Here is a 19,714-nt window from a genome sequence, read left to right as displayed (position 1 = left end):
CGTTGCACGTCGTGCCCAAATTCTCTCTCTTTTTTTTAGGGTTATTACATGGCCGCTTTGGAATTTGGGTGTATGCAAGTTGAAGACTTGTGCGTGTGGGCCCTAGTGACTAATGGGGAGGCAACGGCAAAGACCATCTACAAATTCTTGCGAAGGAAAGCTCATCGACACTAGGTGAAAGTGGCAACGGCGGCGGCAAGTCGGTGGAGTTCCAAGGATCACGACGGTAGACCAATGTCAATAAGAAATGGGAAGAGAGAGAGAGAGAGAGATAAAGATAAAATAAAAAGGAAGGAAGAAAGAGAGGCGACGGGGGGGGGGGGACATTGGTGGTGGCGCGCGGGGTGGGGCCCATCGCAGCTAGCTGGCCGGGCTTGCGATGCATGGCGCTCCCATGAAGCGCCAAGCTGCTTGGGAGGCGCTGCATATCGTGCCCAAATTCTCTCTGTTTTTTTTTTGGGTTATTACATGGCCACTTTGGAAACTAGGGGTATGTAAGTTGAAGACTTGTGGGTGTGGGCCCCAGTGACTAATGGAGAGGCAACGACAAAGACCATCTACAAATTCTTACAGAAGAATGAGGGCCAGGCGTGGGCTAGGTAGGCCAAGCTTTAGAAATTGGCCACGGAACCTCGTATCAAGGCCTTTCTATGGAAGCTCATGTGGAACCGAGTCCCAACGAGAGCCTACCTCTTTGGCCTAAATTATGGGCCTAACGAATTCTGTACTATGTGCGGGCTTTTCCCTGAAATGCCCATGCACCTCTTCTACACCTACTAGTTTGCATTGGAAGTGTGGGCCTATTTTGCTAAAATGGTCAAGGTGCATAGAGGTCAAAACTTAAGGGTTGAATCATATTGGTTGGATCAGAGGTAGGAGTCGGATCGGAAGTCGAACATAAGGGTGAAATTGATAGGCTACAGGACAATTCCTTCAAAATCTGAATTTATTGTAGGAAGCAATCTGCGCAACCAAGGAAAAATATTCACAAAATATTCTCCCGTAGTCATACAATTACGAAACCATATGGAATTGATCCATAACTCTTTAATATACATTTTTGTATTTACACCCTTTGCATATTCGAACTGCAACTAGGACTAAAATATGATATAATGCAGATGAAGGTAGTGGTGACGGGTGGAGTGGAAGTTAGGGTTATGGATGATAATGGAGATGAGGGTGGATGGGTGATTGTTTTTAAGGGATAAAGACGAAGGGGAAGAAGTGGTTGAGATCCCAAAGAAGAAGGAGGACTCGACAGATGAGGGAGATTAGAAGTTAAGAGAGACCTTGCCAACGATAGTGGTGGTAGGTTGGTGAAGAGGGAGGAGGGAGATTAGGGTAAAGAGAAGATAGAGAGACAAGAAACCAATATTCCAATAGCATAATAATTTTGGTGGCCATCCACACCTTTATAGATGCTATCCAACAAGCCCTAATAACAATAATTAACCCTAATCCTAGTGGAATCCTGTTGATTGCGTTCGAACGCACAAAAAGCATTCTCTGTCAATACGAACACGATGTAGGCGTTCGAACACAGCGTTCGAACACACCCGATCGATTTCGAATTTTGCATTCTCTATTTTTGCGAACCTGATGCAGGTGTTCGCAAGGGCGTTCGAACGCGACCTACAGGAATTTTATTTTAATTAAAATAAATAACTGATGTAATAAAAAAAGACTCTAACAAGGTGTATTAGAAATTAATTAGGCGGCGATGATTTAGGGGATCTAGAAGGAACATAACCAAAGAATATTTCAAGGAAAGAGCGTGACAGCACGGGTAGTGGCCAGTAAGGCAGTAATGCTAGCTCAAAATAATTTGATGGATAGTGGAGTTTGGCGAAATCGAGAATGTTACTATTAAAACTCGTTGGAAGCGCCCTCCGGAGAGGTGGGTCAAAATTAATGCTGAAGGATCTTGGAAGGAAGGAGAATATTAGGGCGGAGTCAAATTCATCATACGGGATAAGAATAGTGCCCTTCTACAGACGGCTACGGAACCAACTATAACGGACTCTGTCAGTTGCAATGAAGTCTGGGCGCTGCAAGTAGGGTTGAGCAAGGCTAATGGGAGATGGGAGCAGGTAATTGTGGAAACTGATTCACTATTAGTAATCAAAATATTCAAAGGTGAGGATAGTTGTCCATGGCGCGTAAGGGAGCACAATTCATAACTACTTCACTACGTTAGCGTCCTTCAAGAGGATCAAGTTCCTTCACACATATAGGGAAGGAACAGAGCAAGCCGATTGGTTAGCTAAACTTGGTGGACACTCAGCCCAAGGGAGAGTCTGGAGTAATTCTGATAGGATCCCCTTGGAGCTAGAGACCATTTTGTATTCTGATTGAATGGGCAATGAAGTGGCTCGTGATGTAAACCTTAGCTGAGTTTTTAGCTCTTCTTAATAAAAAACAAGAAATAAATCAGGGTTATTTATTGTTTTAGGACTTGTTGGCTAGCCTCTCTATATATGTGGATGGCAAGTCAAATTCATTTTCTATTGGAATATTGATTTCTTGCCTCTCTATCATCTATCTACCCTAATCTCCCTACTCCCTCTTCACTATCCTTCCACCTCTATCGTTGGCAAGGTTTCTCCTAATTTCTAATCTCCCTCGACTGTCGAGTCACCCCTCTTCTTGGGATCTCGACCACTTCATTCACTTCATCTATTTTCCTTAATCACATCCACCATCCACCTCCATCTCCATACCCATCCATAACCCTAACATCACCTATCACCACCACCATCACCCATGTTATCCCATATTAGCGTCCCAGGTGCAGTTCGAATATGTGAAGAACTAAATATAAAAGTTGTAGATTAGGAAGTTATGAATGGAATCCACTTTGTTTCATAATTTTCTAACTACCGAAGAAAATTTATTAAATATTTTCCCACAGTTGCGTGGACTAATTCTTGTACTACATCCAGATCTTGAAGGAATCGTTCCATAGCTGATCTTTTAGTACAAGAACACATCAATCTGGTATTAGAGCCGGTGAACCTCAGACCTCCATTAATAGTTGAAATAAGGAAGATGACATGAATAAGGGGACCTATGGAGAGCACACCGATAAGGGAAGACTCAATCCACGATGACCCTAACTGTGAAGTCGATTTTTTTGGAGCGACCATAGTAGGACCGAGTTAACCAACGACCATGGGTGTGAATATGGGCTTGGCGGATGAACTTAGGGCATATTCCAAATATTATTGCATAGAGTTGACACAATTCAAAATGATCACAATGATTTCAAGAAATATGTCATGAACCGATTGGGTTCGTCATCTCTTTGACAACGATTAGAGTTTCAAAAAGGACCAGCGGTGGGATCTCATCGAACCGATACTCCACAGGTTCAGGTGCGTCATGTGAGCGTCAATGATCCCCTCTTACCTATGCCTACACATTATCCCCCACCTCCGTTACAAAACCCAAGGCCGGTGGTGGTGGAACCCAAGAGGCGTGCGATATCGGTGCGCTTCGTCGATGAGGAGGATTGACATTTTGAGGATAAGGTTGATCCCTTTGGAGATGGTCATGGACATGCTCGAGGATTTAGAGAAGCTGATCAATATGCACAAAGGTTTAGACCTGAACCAAAGATCTTTCGCGAACCCAACAATGCTATTTGGGAGAGAACCGCATGCTTGGACTTTCCAAAATTCTAAGATGGTGATCCAATGGATTGGGTGTTTCAAGTTGAACAATACTTTGATTGTCAAGGGATAGTGGAGGACGCAAAGGTCCAAATGGCAAGCTTTCACCTCTACGGAACGGCATTGCATTAGTATAGATCGGTTATTCGTGGTAGAGGATTTACCAAATAAGCTGATTTTTGTAGGAGGATTATACGCAAATTTGGAACAGCGACATATGAAGATTTTACTACCACATTAAGCAAGATAGTTCAGAGGACGACCGTATTGGAGTACCAAGGAGAATTTGAAAGAGTTAGTAGTCATTGTGAGCCACCTTGGTCCGAACCGACATTGATGAGCACATTTATTTCAAGGCTGCGAGAGGAGATACACTCTTGAGGAGGCCTTTGAGAAGGCCCTGTTATGATGGAGCAAAAACAAGTTGGGGCAACCGAGATGGGCAGTTTGCACCTAGAATGCCGGTTGGAAATTCTGCAAGTTTCAAAGAAAGCGACTGCGAGTACTAGACTACGACCACCTTTAAGACCCTCTTTTGATGTTAGCCGAGGCACAAGACCCCCTCGTTCGAACTCTCATACCTGCCTAGGTGGAGGAGTGAAGAGCGAAGAGCGAAGGGCCTTTGCTTTTGATGTAATGAATGTTTCGCCCCCGGAATACTTTATGGGACAGTGTATACACACTCTGGCATAGCAGAGATGGTTCACAAAATTGCTGGGGTATGATTATGAAATCCAATACAAGAAGGGAACGGAAAATAGAACGGCAGATGCACTATCGCGCCATCCCAATACTGCCAAGCTTGTAGCCTATTCTTCTCCTACCTTTCCCTTCCTCGGCAAGCTGAAGTATGCATGTACATCTGACCCAAATATTTTGAGATTATTGCAGAAGGTAATGGATGATCCGGAGCGCCATCTAGAGTTGGAAAATCGAGGCAGTTTGCTGTTGGACCGCGGATGCATTCAAGTGCCCACAAATGATGGATTGCGGCAGAAATTGTTGGAGCACTTCCACCATACTCCAGAGGCTGGTCATGAGGGTGTCTTAAGGAATTATAGGAGGATATCTTAGAGTTGCACGTGGCTAGGATTGAGGTGGGATGTGAGGAGTTTTATCCGTGCTTGCAAAGTTTATCAAAGGGCTAAGGCAACCACATTGAAACCGGCCAGATTACTTCAGCCTTTATCTTACTGAACCGTGTTTGGGAAGACATGTCTATGGATTTCATAGAGGGTCTTCCATTGGTACGTGGTTATTCCATTATCTTTGTGGTGGTTGATAGATTGAGCAAATATGCAAAATTTTCGACATTGTCACATCCATATTCAGCCAAGTGAGTGGCTGAAATTTTTGTGAGAAATGTTGCTCTATTACATGGCATGCCACGCACGATTGTCTCGGATCGTGATTGTGTATTTATGAGCGACTTTTGGATGAAGTTTTTCAGATTACAGGGGATTCGATTGAACTTCAGTTCGGCCTACCATCTACAGACGTACGGCCAAACTGAGGTGGTCAATTAAGGCATTGAGCAGTACTTGAGGTGCTTTATTGGAGAGATGTCAAGACGATGGTTGGAGTTCTTATCGTGGGCGGAGTGGTCTTATAACACCGCCTACCATAACAGCATTGGCATAACTCTATTTGAGGTGATATATGGATGCATGGTTCCGACGTTACATGCTTATGATCTAGTGGTATTGGCAGATCGGACGGAGGTGGACTTAGCCTTGATGGATAGAGACGCCACATTGAGATGGTTGCGTGCCCATCTTAAACATACTCAAAACCGCATGAAGCAAGTTTATAATCGTAGCCATAGGGAGCAGGAGTTCGACATCGACAGTTGGGTGTTTTTGAGGGTACAACCATATCGACAGGTGACCTTACGTCTAATGCGTAACCAAAAGTTAGCACATCGCTACTTTGGTCCATTTTGGATGTTAGAGCGTATTGGTCCGGTTGCATATCATTTGGAGCTGCTGGAGGGGTCGAGAGTGCATTCTGTCTTTCATGTTTCATTGCTAAGGGAGCGAATTGGAGATCATGAGATCGTTGGATTAGTTCTATCGGATCCATTGGAGGAGATAGAGATTGTAGAGCCAGTTCGTGTACTTGCTAGACGCCGACGACGACATGGTACTAGATTGGAGATGAAGATTCTAGTTAAGTGGCTTGATAAGGCATCAAATAAGGTGACATGAGAGTTGGAGACTGATATTTTGGAGCATTTTCTCGACTTTTCACCTTGAGGGCAAGGTCAGGGAAGCGTGGTGGGCTGGCTGATACACTTACTTAGTATTTTTTTTTATTGTATTAGTTGTTTATTTTCATTAAAATAAAATTCCTATAGGTTGTGTTCGAATGCAGGAGGGGTTGCGTTCGAACGCCCTTGCGAACGCCTACATCAGGTTCGCAAATATAGAGAACGTGTAATGCGCGTTCGAATGCTTGCATCACGTTCGAACGCTTGCATTGCATTTGCACATAAAGAGAACACATTTTGTGCGTTCGAACGCGATCGGCGGGAATCCTCTAGAATTAGGGTTACTTATTATTTTAGGACTTGTTGGCTAGCCTCTATATATATGTGGATGGCAGCCAAATTCATTATGCTATTGGAATATTAATTTCTTGCCTCTCTATCATTTATCTACCCTAATCTCCCTCCTCTCTCTTCACCATCCTTCCACCTCTATCGTTGGCAAGGTTTCTCCTAACTTCTAATCTCTCTCGATTGTCGAGGCTCTTCTTTGGGATCTCGACCACTTCATTCCCTTCGTCTATATCCCTTAATCGAATCCTCCATCCACCTCCATCTCCATACCCATCCATAACCCTAACATCCACTCCACCCCTCACCTCCACCATCACCCACGTTATTTCATATTTTTGTCCTAGTTGTAGTTCGAATCTGCGAAGGGCATAAATGTAAAAGTTGTAGATCAGGAAGTTATGAATCTAATATACTTAGTTTCACAATTTTCTGACTACAAAAGAATATTGTATGAATATTTTCTCACAATTGCGTGGACTGATTCCTATAATAAATTCAGATCTTAAGGAATTATTCTGTCGCCGACCTTTTGGTACATTACCCATCACTACCCTAATCTCCCTTCTCCCTCTTCACCAACCTACCACCTCTACCGTTAGCAAGGTCTCTCCTAACTTCTAATCTCTCTCGTCTGTCAAGTCCTCCTTCTTCTTTGAAATCTCGATCACTTCTTCCCCTTTGTCTATATCCCTTAAACAACACCATCTATCCACCCTCATCTCCATTATCATCCAAAACCCTAACTTCCACTCCACCCGTCACCACCACCATCATCCGCAATATATCGTGTTTTCATTCCGGTTGTAGTTCAAATCTGGCGTAAATATAAAAAATGTAGATCAGGGAGTTACGGATCGATTCCACTTAGTTTTGTAATTTTATGACTATAGGAGAATATTTGGTGAATATTTTCCCTCAGTTGCATTGACTGTTTCTTATAATAAATTCAGATCTTAAAGGAATTGTTCTGTAGCCTATCATAAATTTTTTTCTAAAAATAACTAAAAGGTGGATTGGGCCGAGTGATTGGTGGGTCGGGCGGATGGACGGTAATGGGTCGACGGGCGGTAATGGGCTAGACTATTCTAGCCTAGCCCAAACCAGGCCCGGCTCGAGTGATTGGTGGGTCGGGACCGTAAACAAATACTTAAGCCCGATTGGCTCGAAAAGCCCAGCCCAGCCCGCCCGATAATCATGTCTAAGTGTGGCAGATGACCAAGGGTTGTGGTGGATGGCTGTAAAGTAGGGTGGTTATTGGAGCGAGATGGCTGCTAGGTTTGGAAGATCGGAAGGCTTTTACGGTTACCATCGACTCCTAAAAAGATAAAGACGATTTAACGACTGTATGAAAAGATAAAGACAGAAAAAATAATTTGGCTAAATTCATATTCATTCCATAATTCTAATCATATGTCTACTCCTATTTATAGGAGTAAAATCCTAGTGGATCGGATCCACATGCGGATTATCTAATTTATTTAAAATTTAAAATAATAAGATAAAACTAACTAACTAACTTGACTCGATTTGACTTAACTCATATGGTCGGATCGTAACTTTCATTAGATTTTTGTATGAATAAGCAAAGAAGCCTAGCCCCTCTATATATAGAGGTTGGGTATAATGAATTTTATTCGGATTTACTCTGAAGGCTTATATAACTCGAACTAGGACTTGCCTTATAGGCTTATATGACTTAATTAGACTTACATTAGAGACTTACATGGCTTAATTAGGCTTACCTTAGAGGTTTACATAATTTAATTAAACTTACTTTTTGAGGCTTACATTACTTAACTAAACTTGTCTTCATGACTAAAATAAGAGATATGTATAAATCAACTAAAAGATAAATAGATTTGATTTATTGAGCCCAATGTCCTTCTAATGTGATCCGATGTGACTCTGTTCATATTATTGATCAATATGATGAAAATAATAATGGTGCACCTTAATCAAGATCACCACAGTTAAGTGCTTAAGTTAACCATGCACAAAATTTGTAGAATTGCGTCACGAGGTAAATTGTTATTAACCCAACAAAAAAAATGTAAACAGTAGCCCGCCAAGGCAGTTAACGGGCTATGCAGACCATCGTTTCTCATTGTGGGTCGGGCCGCGTTTGCGGGACTGTAGGTCGGGTCAGCTAGCGGACCGGGATTTAGTCCCAAGTTTGAAAGAAAAAAATTGTTTCCCAATCGAGCCCTAATCACTCTCAACTCTCGAGCCCTCTCCCTGTCCCCTCTCCGGTGGCTAGCGGTGGGCGGTGGAGGTACGCTCCCTCTCTCAATGTTCTCACTCTTTCACACACTCTCTGTCTTGCGCTACCCCACCGGTCCTCTCTTTCTCTCTCTCTCTCTCCGCATACCACCACCCGCCGGTCCTCCTCATGTTTTTTCTTTTACTATTTGCCACCATTAGATGATTACTGCTATTGCTAATTAGTAATTTGTTTCTAGTAGAATGTGGGCTGTTTTTGACATTGTGTATCATGTGTAATGTCTTTGTGATCTGTGAATAATGCATGCTTGTGAATATATGCACTATGCAGATATGCTAAATTGCTATTTTGCTAATATTAGTATATATTATTACCTTATATATAATTGTTTCTATATTTTTGTATATTAAAAATGGTAGAACAGATAGGTGCCTGCATACTGTGGGCGCCTTTCAAAACATCCTTATTTTTATCAAAGAAAAGAAAATCCTCTTCATTGTGCATTTCTTGTTCCTTTCTTCCACAATTTTTATGTTGTTTGCAGCACATGCAGATGAAGTTAGTTTGGAGAAACACTGATTTTTAACTTCATATATGTGTAGTCTTTATCTAACTCTTGCCGAACAAGTGTATGTATTATTTTGAATAATCCTTCTTGAATGCTTTTGCTAGTGATGGGCTCTTATATTTCATGAATTGTTATTGAATTTATTTCAAGAATCTGCGTTCAGATCTTACCTTGGACAATTGGCTTAAAGAGTGAATGTAATGGCCCTTGAGGGTTTATAGTTACATTGGTAATGGCGGTGGCTGCACCTGAGCAATTGAATTTGGATGGGTCCCCTTCATGGGGATCTCGAAACGTCGATTGCTTTGAGAAATTGGAGCAGATTGGTGAAGGCACATACGGGTAAGTCTTAGAAGCTTCAAAGGCTGCCCCTTTCCTTCTTTATTCCTGACAAATTGATGTGTTATCAGAGAACAAATTGTCCTAAATTTTGGTTGAGAGGTGCTTCTTTTTGTTAGTTCATTGTTATAATCTTAAGGTCTTTTCTGTAAAGAAGCTTGAAGTTTGCTGACTTATTGGTTAATTACTAGCAATAATTATGATGTGAAACTAATATTTTGATATTATTTTGGTGTGTCATAAAGAAAATTAATTGTTTGATTTATGGAGTGCAGGCAAGTGTACATGGCTAGAGAAACAAGAACTGGAGAAATAGTGGCTTTAAAGAAGATTAGGATGGACAATGAAAGAGAAGGGGTTTGTCCTTGTGCTTTTCCCATACTGGTATGCCATTTTGAAATTCCTGAAAGTGAAGCTTTAAGTGTTCACTTATTTGCAGTTCCCAATAACAGCAATACGTGAGATCAAAATTCTGAAGAAGCTGCATCATCAGAATGTTATTCAACTAAAGGAGATAGTCACTTCACCAGGTATCGTAATTTGTAGTTCCTTTTTTTTACTGTTTTTCTATTAAGCGAGCTGATTGTTTGAATAATTGCAGGTCCAGAAAAGGATGAGCAAGGAAAGACAGGTTTCTTCAGATTGGACTTTCTCTACTTCATTGTGAATTAGCATATGATGTCTTACCAATTTCAAATGTTACAAATGTTATTTTCCAACAAAGTTCCTTGTTTTTATTAAAAAAATGTGATATATGGAATTTTTAAAGCAGCTGATGGCAACAAGTACAAGGGAAGCATATACATGGTTTTTGAATACATGGATCATGATTTGACTGGGTTATCAGATAGGCCTGGAATGCGGTTCGAAGTACCTCAGATTAAGGTCACCTAGACATCCTTAATCAATTTTTCTTTCATCACTCATTGCATCTCTGTCAGCTGTTTCTTCCGCTGCACAGTGCTACATGAGGCAACTGCTAACAGGACTGCACTATTGCCATGTCAACCAAGTGCTGCATCGGGATATTAAAGGTATTACGCTCCATTGTTAGAAGGTCTATCCTATCCTTCCCTTTTAGTTGGAGTGGTGGGACAGTCAAGCTTATTTTCTCTAGTTGCTAATTTGATTTTGAAAGTCCTTTTTTCAGGGTCTAATCTTTTGATCGATAATGAGGGAAATCTGAAACTTGCTGATTTTGGCCTTGCACGCTCATTCTCTAGTGATCACAATGGGAACCTTACAAACCGGGTGATTACCTTGTGGTATAGGTAAATCCTTCATTTCTTTGCCGGATAAAGATGATATGGGTTTCTCTATTTAGATGATTTTATTTAGTTCTCAGGTTTAGGTGTGTAAATGAGCTGAATTTGAGTGAGCCGTCTTCTACTTAGGCTTGACTCAAAATGAATTCCGAGCCTAAAATGTAGTTTAGGATGAGCCAATCCTATTTGAAGCTCAGGTCTATTTCAAGCTTGAGCTGTAAATCAGCTCATTGATAAGGTTTGAAAACATGGTATCAAGATTTGGATTGGCCATCCAAAAAAATAACATGTATCAGTTGATACGATTTGGACTTCACCGATGTCGTCTCGAGCATGGATACACCCTACATTTTCTTATTGTGTTAGTGTTTTATTCAGAGAAAAATAAGATTTCTGTAGGTTGCGTTCGAATACGGGTGGATGCGTTCGAACACGCTTGCGAACGCATGCAGGCGTTTACAAATATAGAGAACGGGAATTGTGCGTTCGAACGCGCTCGATCTCGTTCGAACGCTTGCATACGTTCGCATCGACAGAGAACGCAATTTGTGTGTTCGAATACATTCGATCACATTTGAATGTAGTCGGTGAAAATTTATTATTTCTAGGGTTAATAATTATTATTTTTGACTTGTTTGGTTAGCGTCTTAAGATGTGGATGGCAACCAAAAAGGGGATGATCAATGAATTGAGTTTTTACCATAATCTTCTTCCTCTCCTCTCTCGTTTCCTCATCCCATGGCTCCGTCGCCTCTAGTCTTCCTCGACCGGCCACTCACCCTAGTCCTTTAGGGGCGGTCCACTCCTCCTCCTTCAAATCTCTCTATCTTTGCTCTAACCCTTTCCACTATCCATAATCCTTGCCCATCACCTTCCTTACTGGTGCCACCCATTACCATCGGCCTACCACCTCTATAATCCACCTAGGATCCCATGCCCTCATCCACGAATCCAAAGAATAGATGCTCTGACGTTCGTCCACTTATTCGAAGATATCTTCGAATCTCGCCGTCCGATTCACCTGAAATTAGTTTCATTGGAAAGCTCTTTTCTAGGGCTACTACTATCAAAATTTCACGTTGATCCGACGGTTATATTTCTAGGAATCCTCTTCTAAAGTTTCGTGCAAAATCCTGCCTAGATTTGAAAACAGAATAGATCAAACCTAATCCAGAGAAGATCGTATCATCAGTCATATCAGATTGGACTATTTTTAATTACGTAAATTATAAATATCTTTTAAAAATGCAAGAAATAATTTAGAAATTTAGAAAAATGATAAAAAAATATGATGCGAACATCACTGATAGGACTCGATGGCGTGTGTACTAGCGCAAGAGTTGCCGACAGTGGATGATTCTTCCTATAAAGATTTGGTTATGATTTTTATTTATTTGGGGTGCTTTTCTTATTTTCTATGTAGGGTGTCTTTTACTTAATTCCATTATAGGTTTATATATAGACCCGTTATATTTTCTTTGGAGGTTAATAAAAATTTATATAATTTTGCTCTCTAGAGAATTATGGTGTGAAACCATTTTTTTTTAGGATGGAGGTGTGAAACTCCATTTCTTTCTTTCTTACTTTCCTCATCCATCTCTCTCTCCACCACGTTTTGCATCAAAATAATAATTACTCACATATGTTTGCTCGTAAGGCAAATTCTTTTTTTGATTTTTTTTATTTCTTTTCTCCCTTCTCTTTCCCACTTTCTCTTCTCATTCTTTCTCTCTCTATCGCAATGCACTTTTTTTCTGATTTTTTTTATATCTTCTCTCCTATCTCTTTCCCTTTCTCTCTCCCTCCCTCTTTGTGTTACTCCCTCTCTCACTTTGCACTCTCTCTCGTCTCTCTATCTCACTCTCTATTACTGTAGCTGACTTTTTATCATAGTAACAGAAATAGAAACGACAAATGGTAAAAGAGAGCAAGAGAGAGGGAGGAAGATAGCGGAGAAAAAAAAAGAGAGAGAGGGGGCTCAGCAGAGTCAAAGGGAGATAGAGGGAGAGAAAGAGATGGGGCATCAAGGAGAGAGACAAAAGGAAAAAAAAGTAACTTGAAGTCGTCGGAGGTCGAGCTCATCGAATCTAATCGAAGGATGTTGTTGGACATCGAGGTCATCGGGATTTGTGTCGGGTGCTACTAGTTGGAAGGAAGAGAGAGAAGTGGAGAACCCGTATCAATATGAAAAGACACGTATTGGGCGGACTAGGTATTGATTGGGCCTAATTAGTTTCGGTTGATCCGACCTGGGATCAACCGAAACTTAGATCCATGCAATTTGAGCTTTAAATAAGCTCATTCAGGCCTTAAACAAGCTAGACTTAATTCAAGCTGAGCTTAGTTCGAGCCTTAAACAAGCTGTGAGCCTATTGTGGGGATATATGAGCTATTGGATCAAAATCTATTAGTTATGAATTATAAACAATATATACATTAATAAATAATAAACTTGAGCTTATTGAATCGAGCCTGAGTGAGTCACTTTTGTGTCCAAGCTTGATTCAAAATTCATTTCGAGCTTGAAATTTGGCCCAAGCTTGGCTCATTATTTTCAAGCCAAGCTTGAGCCAAGCCCTAGCTCAAGTTGCTCATTTATTTTGATAGCCTTGCTTGGGTTTAACCGAACAAATAACTTCTTGTGTTTACCCTTTATGATTCAATTGTTTGATTGGCAGACCTCCAGAGCTACTGCTAGGAAGCACAAAATATGGTCCAGCAGTTGACATGTGGTCTGTTGGATGTATCTTTGCGGAACTTTTGCATGGGAAACCAATCTTGCCAGGAAAAAATGAGGTATTGCTTTCTGCATCTAACTTTTGTTTTCCTATTGTACTTGATTATATTTTTATTTAGTTTTTTGTTCCTTTTCCAAGATCATGATGTTTTTTCTGAAACTATCTTATAAATAGTGGAAATCTTAATATTTGCTATATTTCAAAGTAGTTTGTTTAGATTTTGCCCTTGCAATCACTGTGGGACCCTGTTGATCTCAAGTAACACAAATGGGAATAATTGTAATTTTGGAGAAGTAGAAAAGGAAGAGCAGCAGATGAGATTGATAGTAGAGTGCAAATGATGGGGAGAATAAGAGAATTAGAAAAGGAATATATAGGGGAAACTACTAGGAATAGTTGAATACATTGAGGAGAATGCTGAAACTATGCATAAGTGTACTTTAACTCTACTAAATTTTTCATGTTCATATTTATTATTTGTCAGCAGAGAATCAGAACAGCCTACTGAAAATAAGAAGTCAGAATGTTTTTTTGTTGGGAAAGAGAAAGTAGGAGAATTAGAAGGGAAGGAAAATAAAATGAGTAAGAAGGAAATACATCTGAATTGCACCCTAGGAAACAGCTCTATGATGATTTATCTGTGAAATGAATATCTTTGTAGCTACTCCACCAAAGCACTTCATTACTTTGACAAAATAGGCAGTACCTTATACTGTGGATTAAAGAGGGACAGACAATTACCATTCTAATCCCTTTTCAAGCTGGAAGCTTTATTTTGTCAAGTAATATATCTGTACTATTAATATTGTTAGCACTGAAACCTTCTACTGCTCCAAACATTTTCAGGCAATCCAGTGGTTCATATTTTGCTGAACCATCAAGGAAATTTAAATGTTTTTCTTTTCTTCTCTTTTTCTATCTTTGCTTCAAATAGAGCTTGATATATTCCTTACTGATCTTCTGGTTGCAAGCATAATCAACTCACAGAATGCTGCTCCCATACCTTTTTGATTTACATTACAGCTTAATATTCAGATGAATCTATTGATATTGTAGAATTATATTCAGATGAATCTATTGATGTTCTAGAGCTTTTTGCACTCAAAATTCTAAGAGAGAAGGTTATTACCTATGTCTCTTCTTTTGTCCTGCAGCCAGAGCAATTGACTAAAATATTTGAGCTTTGTGGGACTCCGGATGAGGTGAACTGGCCAGGTGTGACTAAAATTCCCTGGTATAACAATTTCAAGCCTGCACGACCATTGAAAAGGCGTGTCAGAGAGGTTTTTAAGCAGTAAGTGATCTATCTGAATTGCACCTTATAGATTAATTACTGCTCTACTAGCACTGTTTCTGAATGAGTTACTATGGGTTCTGTGGATAATTAACTGAGTTCTTTTTTGCAAATTTCTTATTTCATCTGATGTAATTTTCTCTGTGATTTGACAGTTTTGATCGTCATGCGCTGGATCTTTTGGAAAGGATGTTAACATTAGACCCTTCACAGGTATTGTTATTAAAATTTGCCTGTAATATTTTACAGATTTGTCATCTACTCATTCACTATGCATGAACATATCCTCACCAGCTGGAAACTATTGACCATTAGTAGTGACAAAGGATTAGCTATCTAATGAATCATGCTTTAAGTGTTGCTTCTTTTTGTACTTGGGTTCTCAGGCTCTACTAGTATTTTCTCCTTATAAAAATTAAAAATTCCATTGAGTTGGAATGTTTGTCCTTGTTTTTTATACAATATGGACAGAGTATCAGCTTCCTGCCAAAGCAGCTTGATGTTAATTCATCACTTGAAAGGCCACACTTCTGATGAAACATCAAACAGTTCATACTGTCATGATAAATGAGCTTGTTAAAAGAGAAGCTGAATAGTAGTTTGCCAAATGGGAGGATAGATTGATGAGAGGAACTTGTAGTGATGATATAAAATTGGGTTCAATTTGAATCTTATATGCAACCTCATTTTCTTGTACTTGTATCATTTATGTGTATGTTAACTGTTTGTGTCATTTTGAAAATGTCAGAGGATCTTTGCAAAAGATGCACTTGATGCAGAGTATTTATGGACTGATCCTTTACCTTGTGAACCTAAAAGGTATTGGTTGAAGGCTTTACTACTACCCTCTTGAGAGCTTGAAATTCCATATTGTGTGTCAGTCCAATCGACGTTCTAAAGTTGTCTAGTTTTCTCACCTTAAATTCATTTGACTTATGTTTCACCATTCTGATGCAGCCTACCGAAGTATGAGTCGTCACATGAATTCCAGACAAAGAAGAAGCGTCAGCAGCAACGGCAGCAAGAAGAAGCAGCAAAACGTCAAAAATTGCAGCATCCACAACCACATGCTCGGTTGCCTCCCATCCAGCAGACTGGCCAACAGCACCCTCAGATCAGACCTGGTCCAAGCCAGCCAGTTCACAATGCGCATCCTCCCATGGCTGCTGGCTCAGGCCATCACTATGGGACGCCTCATGGGCCCTCTGGAGGGCCTAGCAGGTACCCACAGGGTGCGAATCCAGGTGGTGGATATAACCCTAATCATGGCGGACCAGGTGGTGGTTACGGTACTGGTCCATATCCTCCTCAAGGCCGTGGCGTACCTCCTTATGTTGGTGGCAATGGCATGCCTGGGACTGGTGGGCCTAGAGGTGGGAGTGGAAGTGGCTATGGAGCTGGGGCACCAAATTACCCCCAAGGAGGCCCATATGGACCTTCAGGTCCAGGCCGAGGTCCCAACGTGATGGGTGGGAACCGCAACCAACAGCAGTATGGTAGCTGGCAGTAGTGGAGTTTTAGGTTCTTAATGCAAGTTGCTCAGATGATACTCACTCATCAAATTAATGCAGTATGAGTGCTATAATATCTAGCAAGCTTGGATTAGGACCTAACTATATTGTTCTCACTTCTGCTTCTTTTTATGGAGAAGAGATCTATTCAAAGTCAGAACTTGGTAATGTGCTTTATACCATTTTCACATTGATTTAAACTACTGTTTTTGTGCGTCCAAACTTTATATCTCACAATTGCAGTACTATTGTGGTAAACTTAAAACTTTCAGGATCTGAAATATGTAGTTCTACATTTATTTAGACCACAGGCAGGTAATTTCGGTATGGTGTAACTTGTCACCATACCGTCCAGGGCTGTCTCGTGAAGGCAAACAATGATAAAGAGCAACTACTGCACAACCTCAATAACAAAAAATTGATTCTATCAAAGGCATTTTGGAAGTTCCCAAGTTTTTATGGGGTGATTTTCTAACAAACTATTCTTTTCTATATAAGAAAGTGATTAATAATCCTCTTCCATAAAGAGACTGCACAACAGTGGTTTTCTATAGGAAAAGCAATTTATAATTTCTTATGTAGAAATTTGAAATTGAAATTTTGAGTAGCTATAGTCCGTTTTCTTTTTGGTGATTCAGAGCCAACCTTTTTGTTGGGAATGGTTTTGTAATTCAATCTATGTTTTTTGTAAAGCCCTAGCTCGGGCACGGCATGTGCTTGCTCATGCGCACACACAACACGCATGGCACACATGATAGAACAAGTGAGGTTGTCACAAAAATATGTCGTACTTACATAATCCATCACAAGATAAATCATACTAGTATCTGTTACGAACCGGCCTGATATGATCCGTAATGGTTTTGGACTCGTTGAAACTCGTAATTTTCGAAAGGATTTGCGATCAATCTAACCGACGAATCCTCCTGAATTTTGGATATGTTTTCACTCTTGGAGAGAGATTTTCAACGAATCTAAGATAACAAGATTTGGACGGTTAGATATCAAGATATTGACCAAAGTGGCTGGAGGTCAATCAAATCATAGCTTGATAGCACTCCAATGGCTAGATAGATGCTAGGTTTAGTTCTTGGTGTGAAAGGGGAGAAGTTGTTGTAGAAGAGGGGGTTTAGAAGCTGGAAGAGGGCGAGCAAAGACTTGGGCGGTGGAAGAAGGGAGGTGAGAGAGGGTGCCAATGGCTAGAGACAAGGAGAGAAGGAGATAAAAGCCAAAGCTAATTTCAAATATCAGATTTTTTTTCCTTTTTTCCAATTAGGGTTTCTTCCACATATTTATAGATGCTAGGGACCCAAACAACTAAGTTAAAAACACTAACAAATCAACTAAACTAGTCTTCCTTATCTTCTCGGATTAACCCTTCGTTTCGCTGCAGATATATTCTGAATCTGGAGAAGTCGTGAATACCAAAGTTATAGATCTAGAGATTAACGATCTTATCCAATTAGTTTGATATTATTCGAATATCTATAGAATATTCTAAGAGTATTTTCCTGAAACTGCGCAGAGCTAGTCTTACAACACCGCCCACCAAAGCAGTATTGGCATGACTCTGTTCGAGGTGGTGTATGGGCGCACGGCTCCGACATTGCACGCCTATGACCTTGTGGCATTTGCGGATCGGATGGAGATGGACTTGGTGTTAATGGATAGAGATGTCACATTGATGAGTTCGACATTCGCAGTTGAGTGTTCATGAGGGTGCAATCGTACCGACAAGTGATCCTACGTCCGATACGAAACAAGAAGTTAGCACATCGTTACTTTGGTCCATTTCGGGTGTTAGAGCATATCAGTCCGGTTGCATATTGCTTGGAACTGCCCGAGGAGTCAAGAGTACACCCGGTCTTCATGTTTCATCGCTAAGGGAGTAGATTGGAGATCACCAGGTCGTAGGATCGGTTCTACTCGAGCCATTGGAGGAGACAGCGGTTGTGGAGCCGCTTGATGTACTTGCGAGGCGCCGACGACGTCATGGTACCAACTTGGAGATGAAGATCCTAGTCGAGTGGCTTGGCAAGCCATCCGACGAGGTGACATGGTAGTTGGAGACGGACATCTTGGAGCATTTCCTCGACTTTGCATCTTGAGGACAAGGTAGGGGAAGCGAGGTGGGCTGATACACCTTACGTGAGTGTTTTCTTATTGTGCTAGTTATTTAATTCAGAAAAAAATTCTGTATGTTGCATTCGAATGCGGGAGGGGGTGCGTTTGAACGCTTGCAGGCATTCACATCGACAAAGAACGCAATTTGTGCATTCGAATGTGCTCGACCCCATTCGAACGCCCATGTGTGAATACCTACATACATTCACATCGATAGAGAACACAATCTGTGCGTTCGAACGCGCTCTACCCCATTCAAACACGATCGCGGGAATTCACTGTTTCTAGGATTAATAATTGTCATTTTTGTCTTGTTTGGTTAGCCTCTTAAGGTGTGGATGGCAACTAAAAACATTATGATGAATGAATATTGAGTTCTATTTCTTTTCGATCCTCTCTACCCTAATCTCCCTTCCCCTTCCTTCAAGCCCTAGCCGTGCGTCATCTCGACGTCAGTGATCTTCTAACCTCCCTCGTCTATCGAGTCCTCCCTCCTTCTTGGGATTTCTCCCCCTTCATCCTTATCCCCTAAACTCCACAACCCATCCACCCTCATCTCCATTATCATCTCTAACCTTATCATCACCATCACCCATCACCACCACCATTACCCCCGTATTTGCGCATTTTCATCTCAATTTCAGTCTGAAAAAGATGAAGAAAACTTTGTAGCTTTTACCTCTTCTCTACTTAATACTGGCTCTGTTGTTGATACTGATAGTACAGATGATTTTGATATGTTACTAGCTGAGGAAGATGAATTTGAAATTCAAAAGGCATATAATGACTTGTACCTGGAGTCGTTTAAACTCAAGAAAAGCAATCTTAGACTACTTCAACGACTCAAGATAATCGAATCAGAAAGAAAATCAATTTGAGGAGAAGTACAAATTGGAACTTGAACGTGTTAAAGATCTTTCTGAACAACTTGACAATGCGAAAAATAAGATGAAGGCTGATGAAATTGAACTAGAGCGATTGCAAAAGGAAGTGACATTTCTTAAAGGGGAGAACAAACTTGACGAGATATTAAAAGCTCAGATTTTTGGAAAAGACAGGTATGGTATTGGATACACTAGTAATTCAAATAATAATAAAACTGTCTTTGTTTCTGCAGGTATACAAAAGGAAAAAAACATGAGGTTATCAACCGCATTTATAAAGCAATCCTGGATGAATGCTTCTAAACTGAAGTTGAATCTACAAACTGGTGAATCTTCAACGGTACCAAAGGTAAACTCTAGTCACACTCCTCGACAAAAGGTGAGTAGAAAAAGGTTTGTTCCGACATGCTATCATTGCGGCATTCTAGGGCATATTCGACCTCATTGCAAACTTTTGCAAAAACGTAGAAGTGCTTTCATTTATGGGATGAAAACAAAGGCCATATGGAACAAGAAATCTGATTTGAAATGTTATG

The 19,714-nt window shown here is 40.6% G+C and overlaps 1 protein-coding gene across 4 annotated transcripts; it reads left to right on the top strand.

Annotated features, from left to right (window-relative positions):
• Positions 1-8,369: 8,369 nt before the first annotated feature.
• LOC140788675 (cyclin-dependent kinase C-2-like) lies at positions 8,370-16,392 on the top strand. Of its 4 annotated transcripts, none has more exons than XM_073138049.1 (13): positions 8,370-8,506; positions 9,187-9,365; positions 9,638-9,719; positions 9,802-9,892; positions 9,964-9,993; positions 10,135-10,247; positions 10,324-10,396; positions 10,513-10,633; positions 13,306-13,423; positions 14,520-14,659; positions 14,815-14,872; positions 15,408-15,478; positions 15,617-16,392. In XM_073138049.1, the coding sequence occupies exons 2-13, from the start codon at positions 9,256-9,258 to the stop codon at positions 16,167-16,169; spliced, it is 1,560 nt and encodes a 519-aa protein (XP_072994150.1). In that variant the 5' UTR covers positions 8,370-8,506; positions 9,187-9,255; the 3' UTR covers positions 16,170-16,392. The 4 variants fall into 4 exon arrangements, with proteins under 4 accessions (XP_072994150.1, XP_072994148.1, XP_072994151.1 ...); XM_073138047.1 differs by having other exon boundaries at positions 10,132-10,247; XM_073138050.1 differs by having other exon boundaries at positions 8,424-8,506; positions 9,174-9,365.
• The last annotated feature ends 3,322 nt before the right edge of the window (positions 16,393-19,714 follow it).

This window comes from Typha latifolia, chromosome 5 (genome assembly GCF_019914945.1).
Source record: "Typha latifolia isolate L0001 chromosome 5, TyphaL0001v2, whole genome shotgun sequence".
Classification (NCBI taxonomy): domain Eukaryota; kingdom Viridiplantae; phylum Streptophyta; class Magnoliopsida; order Poales; family Typhaceae; genus Typha; species Typha latifolia.
Note: the sequence above shows the minus strand (reverse complement) of the source record. Positions and strands in the feature narration are given on the sequence as shown.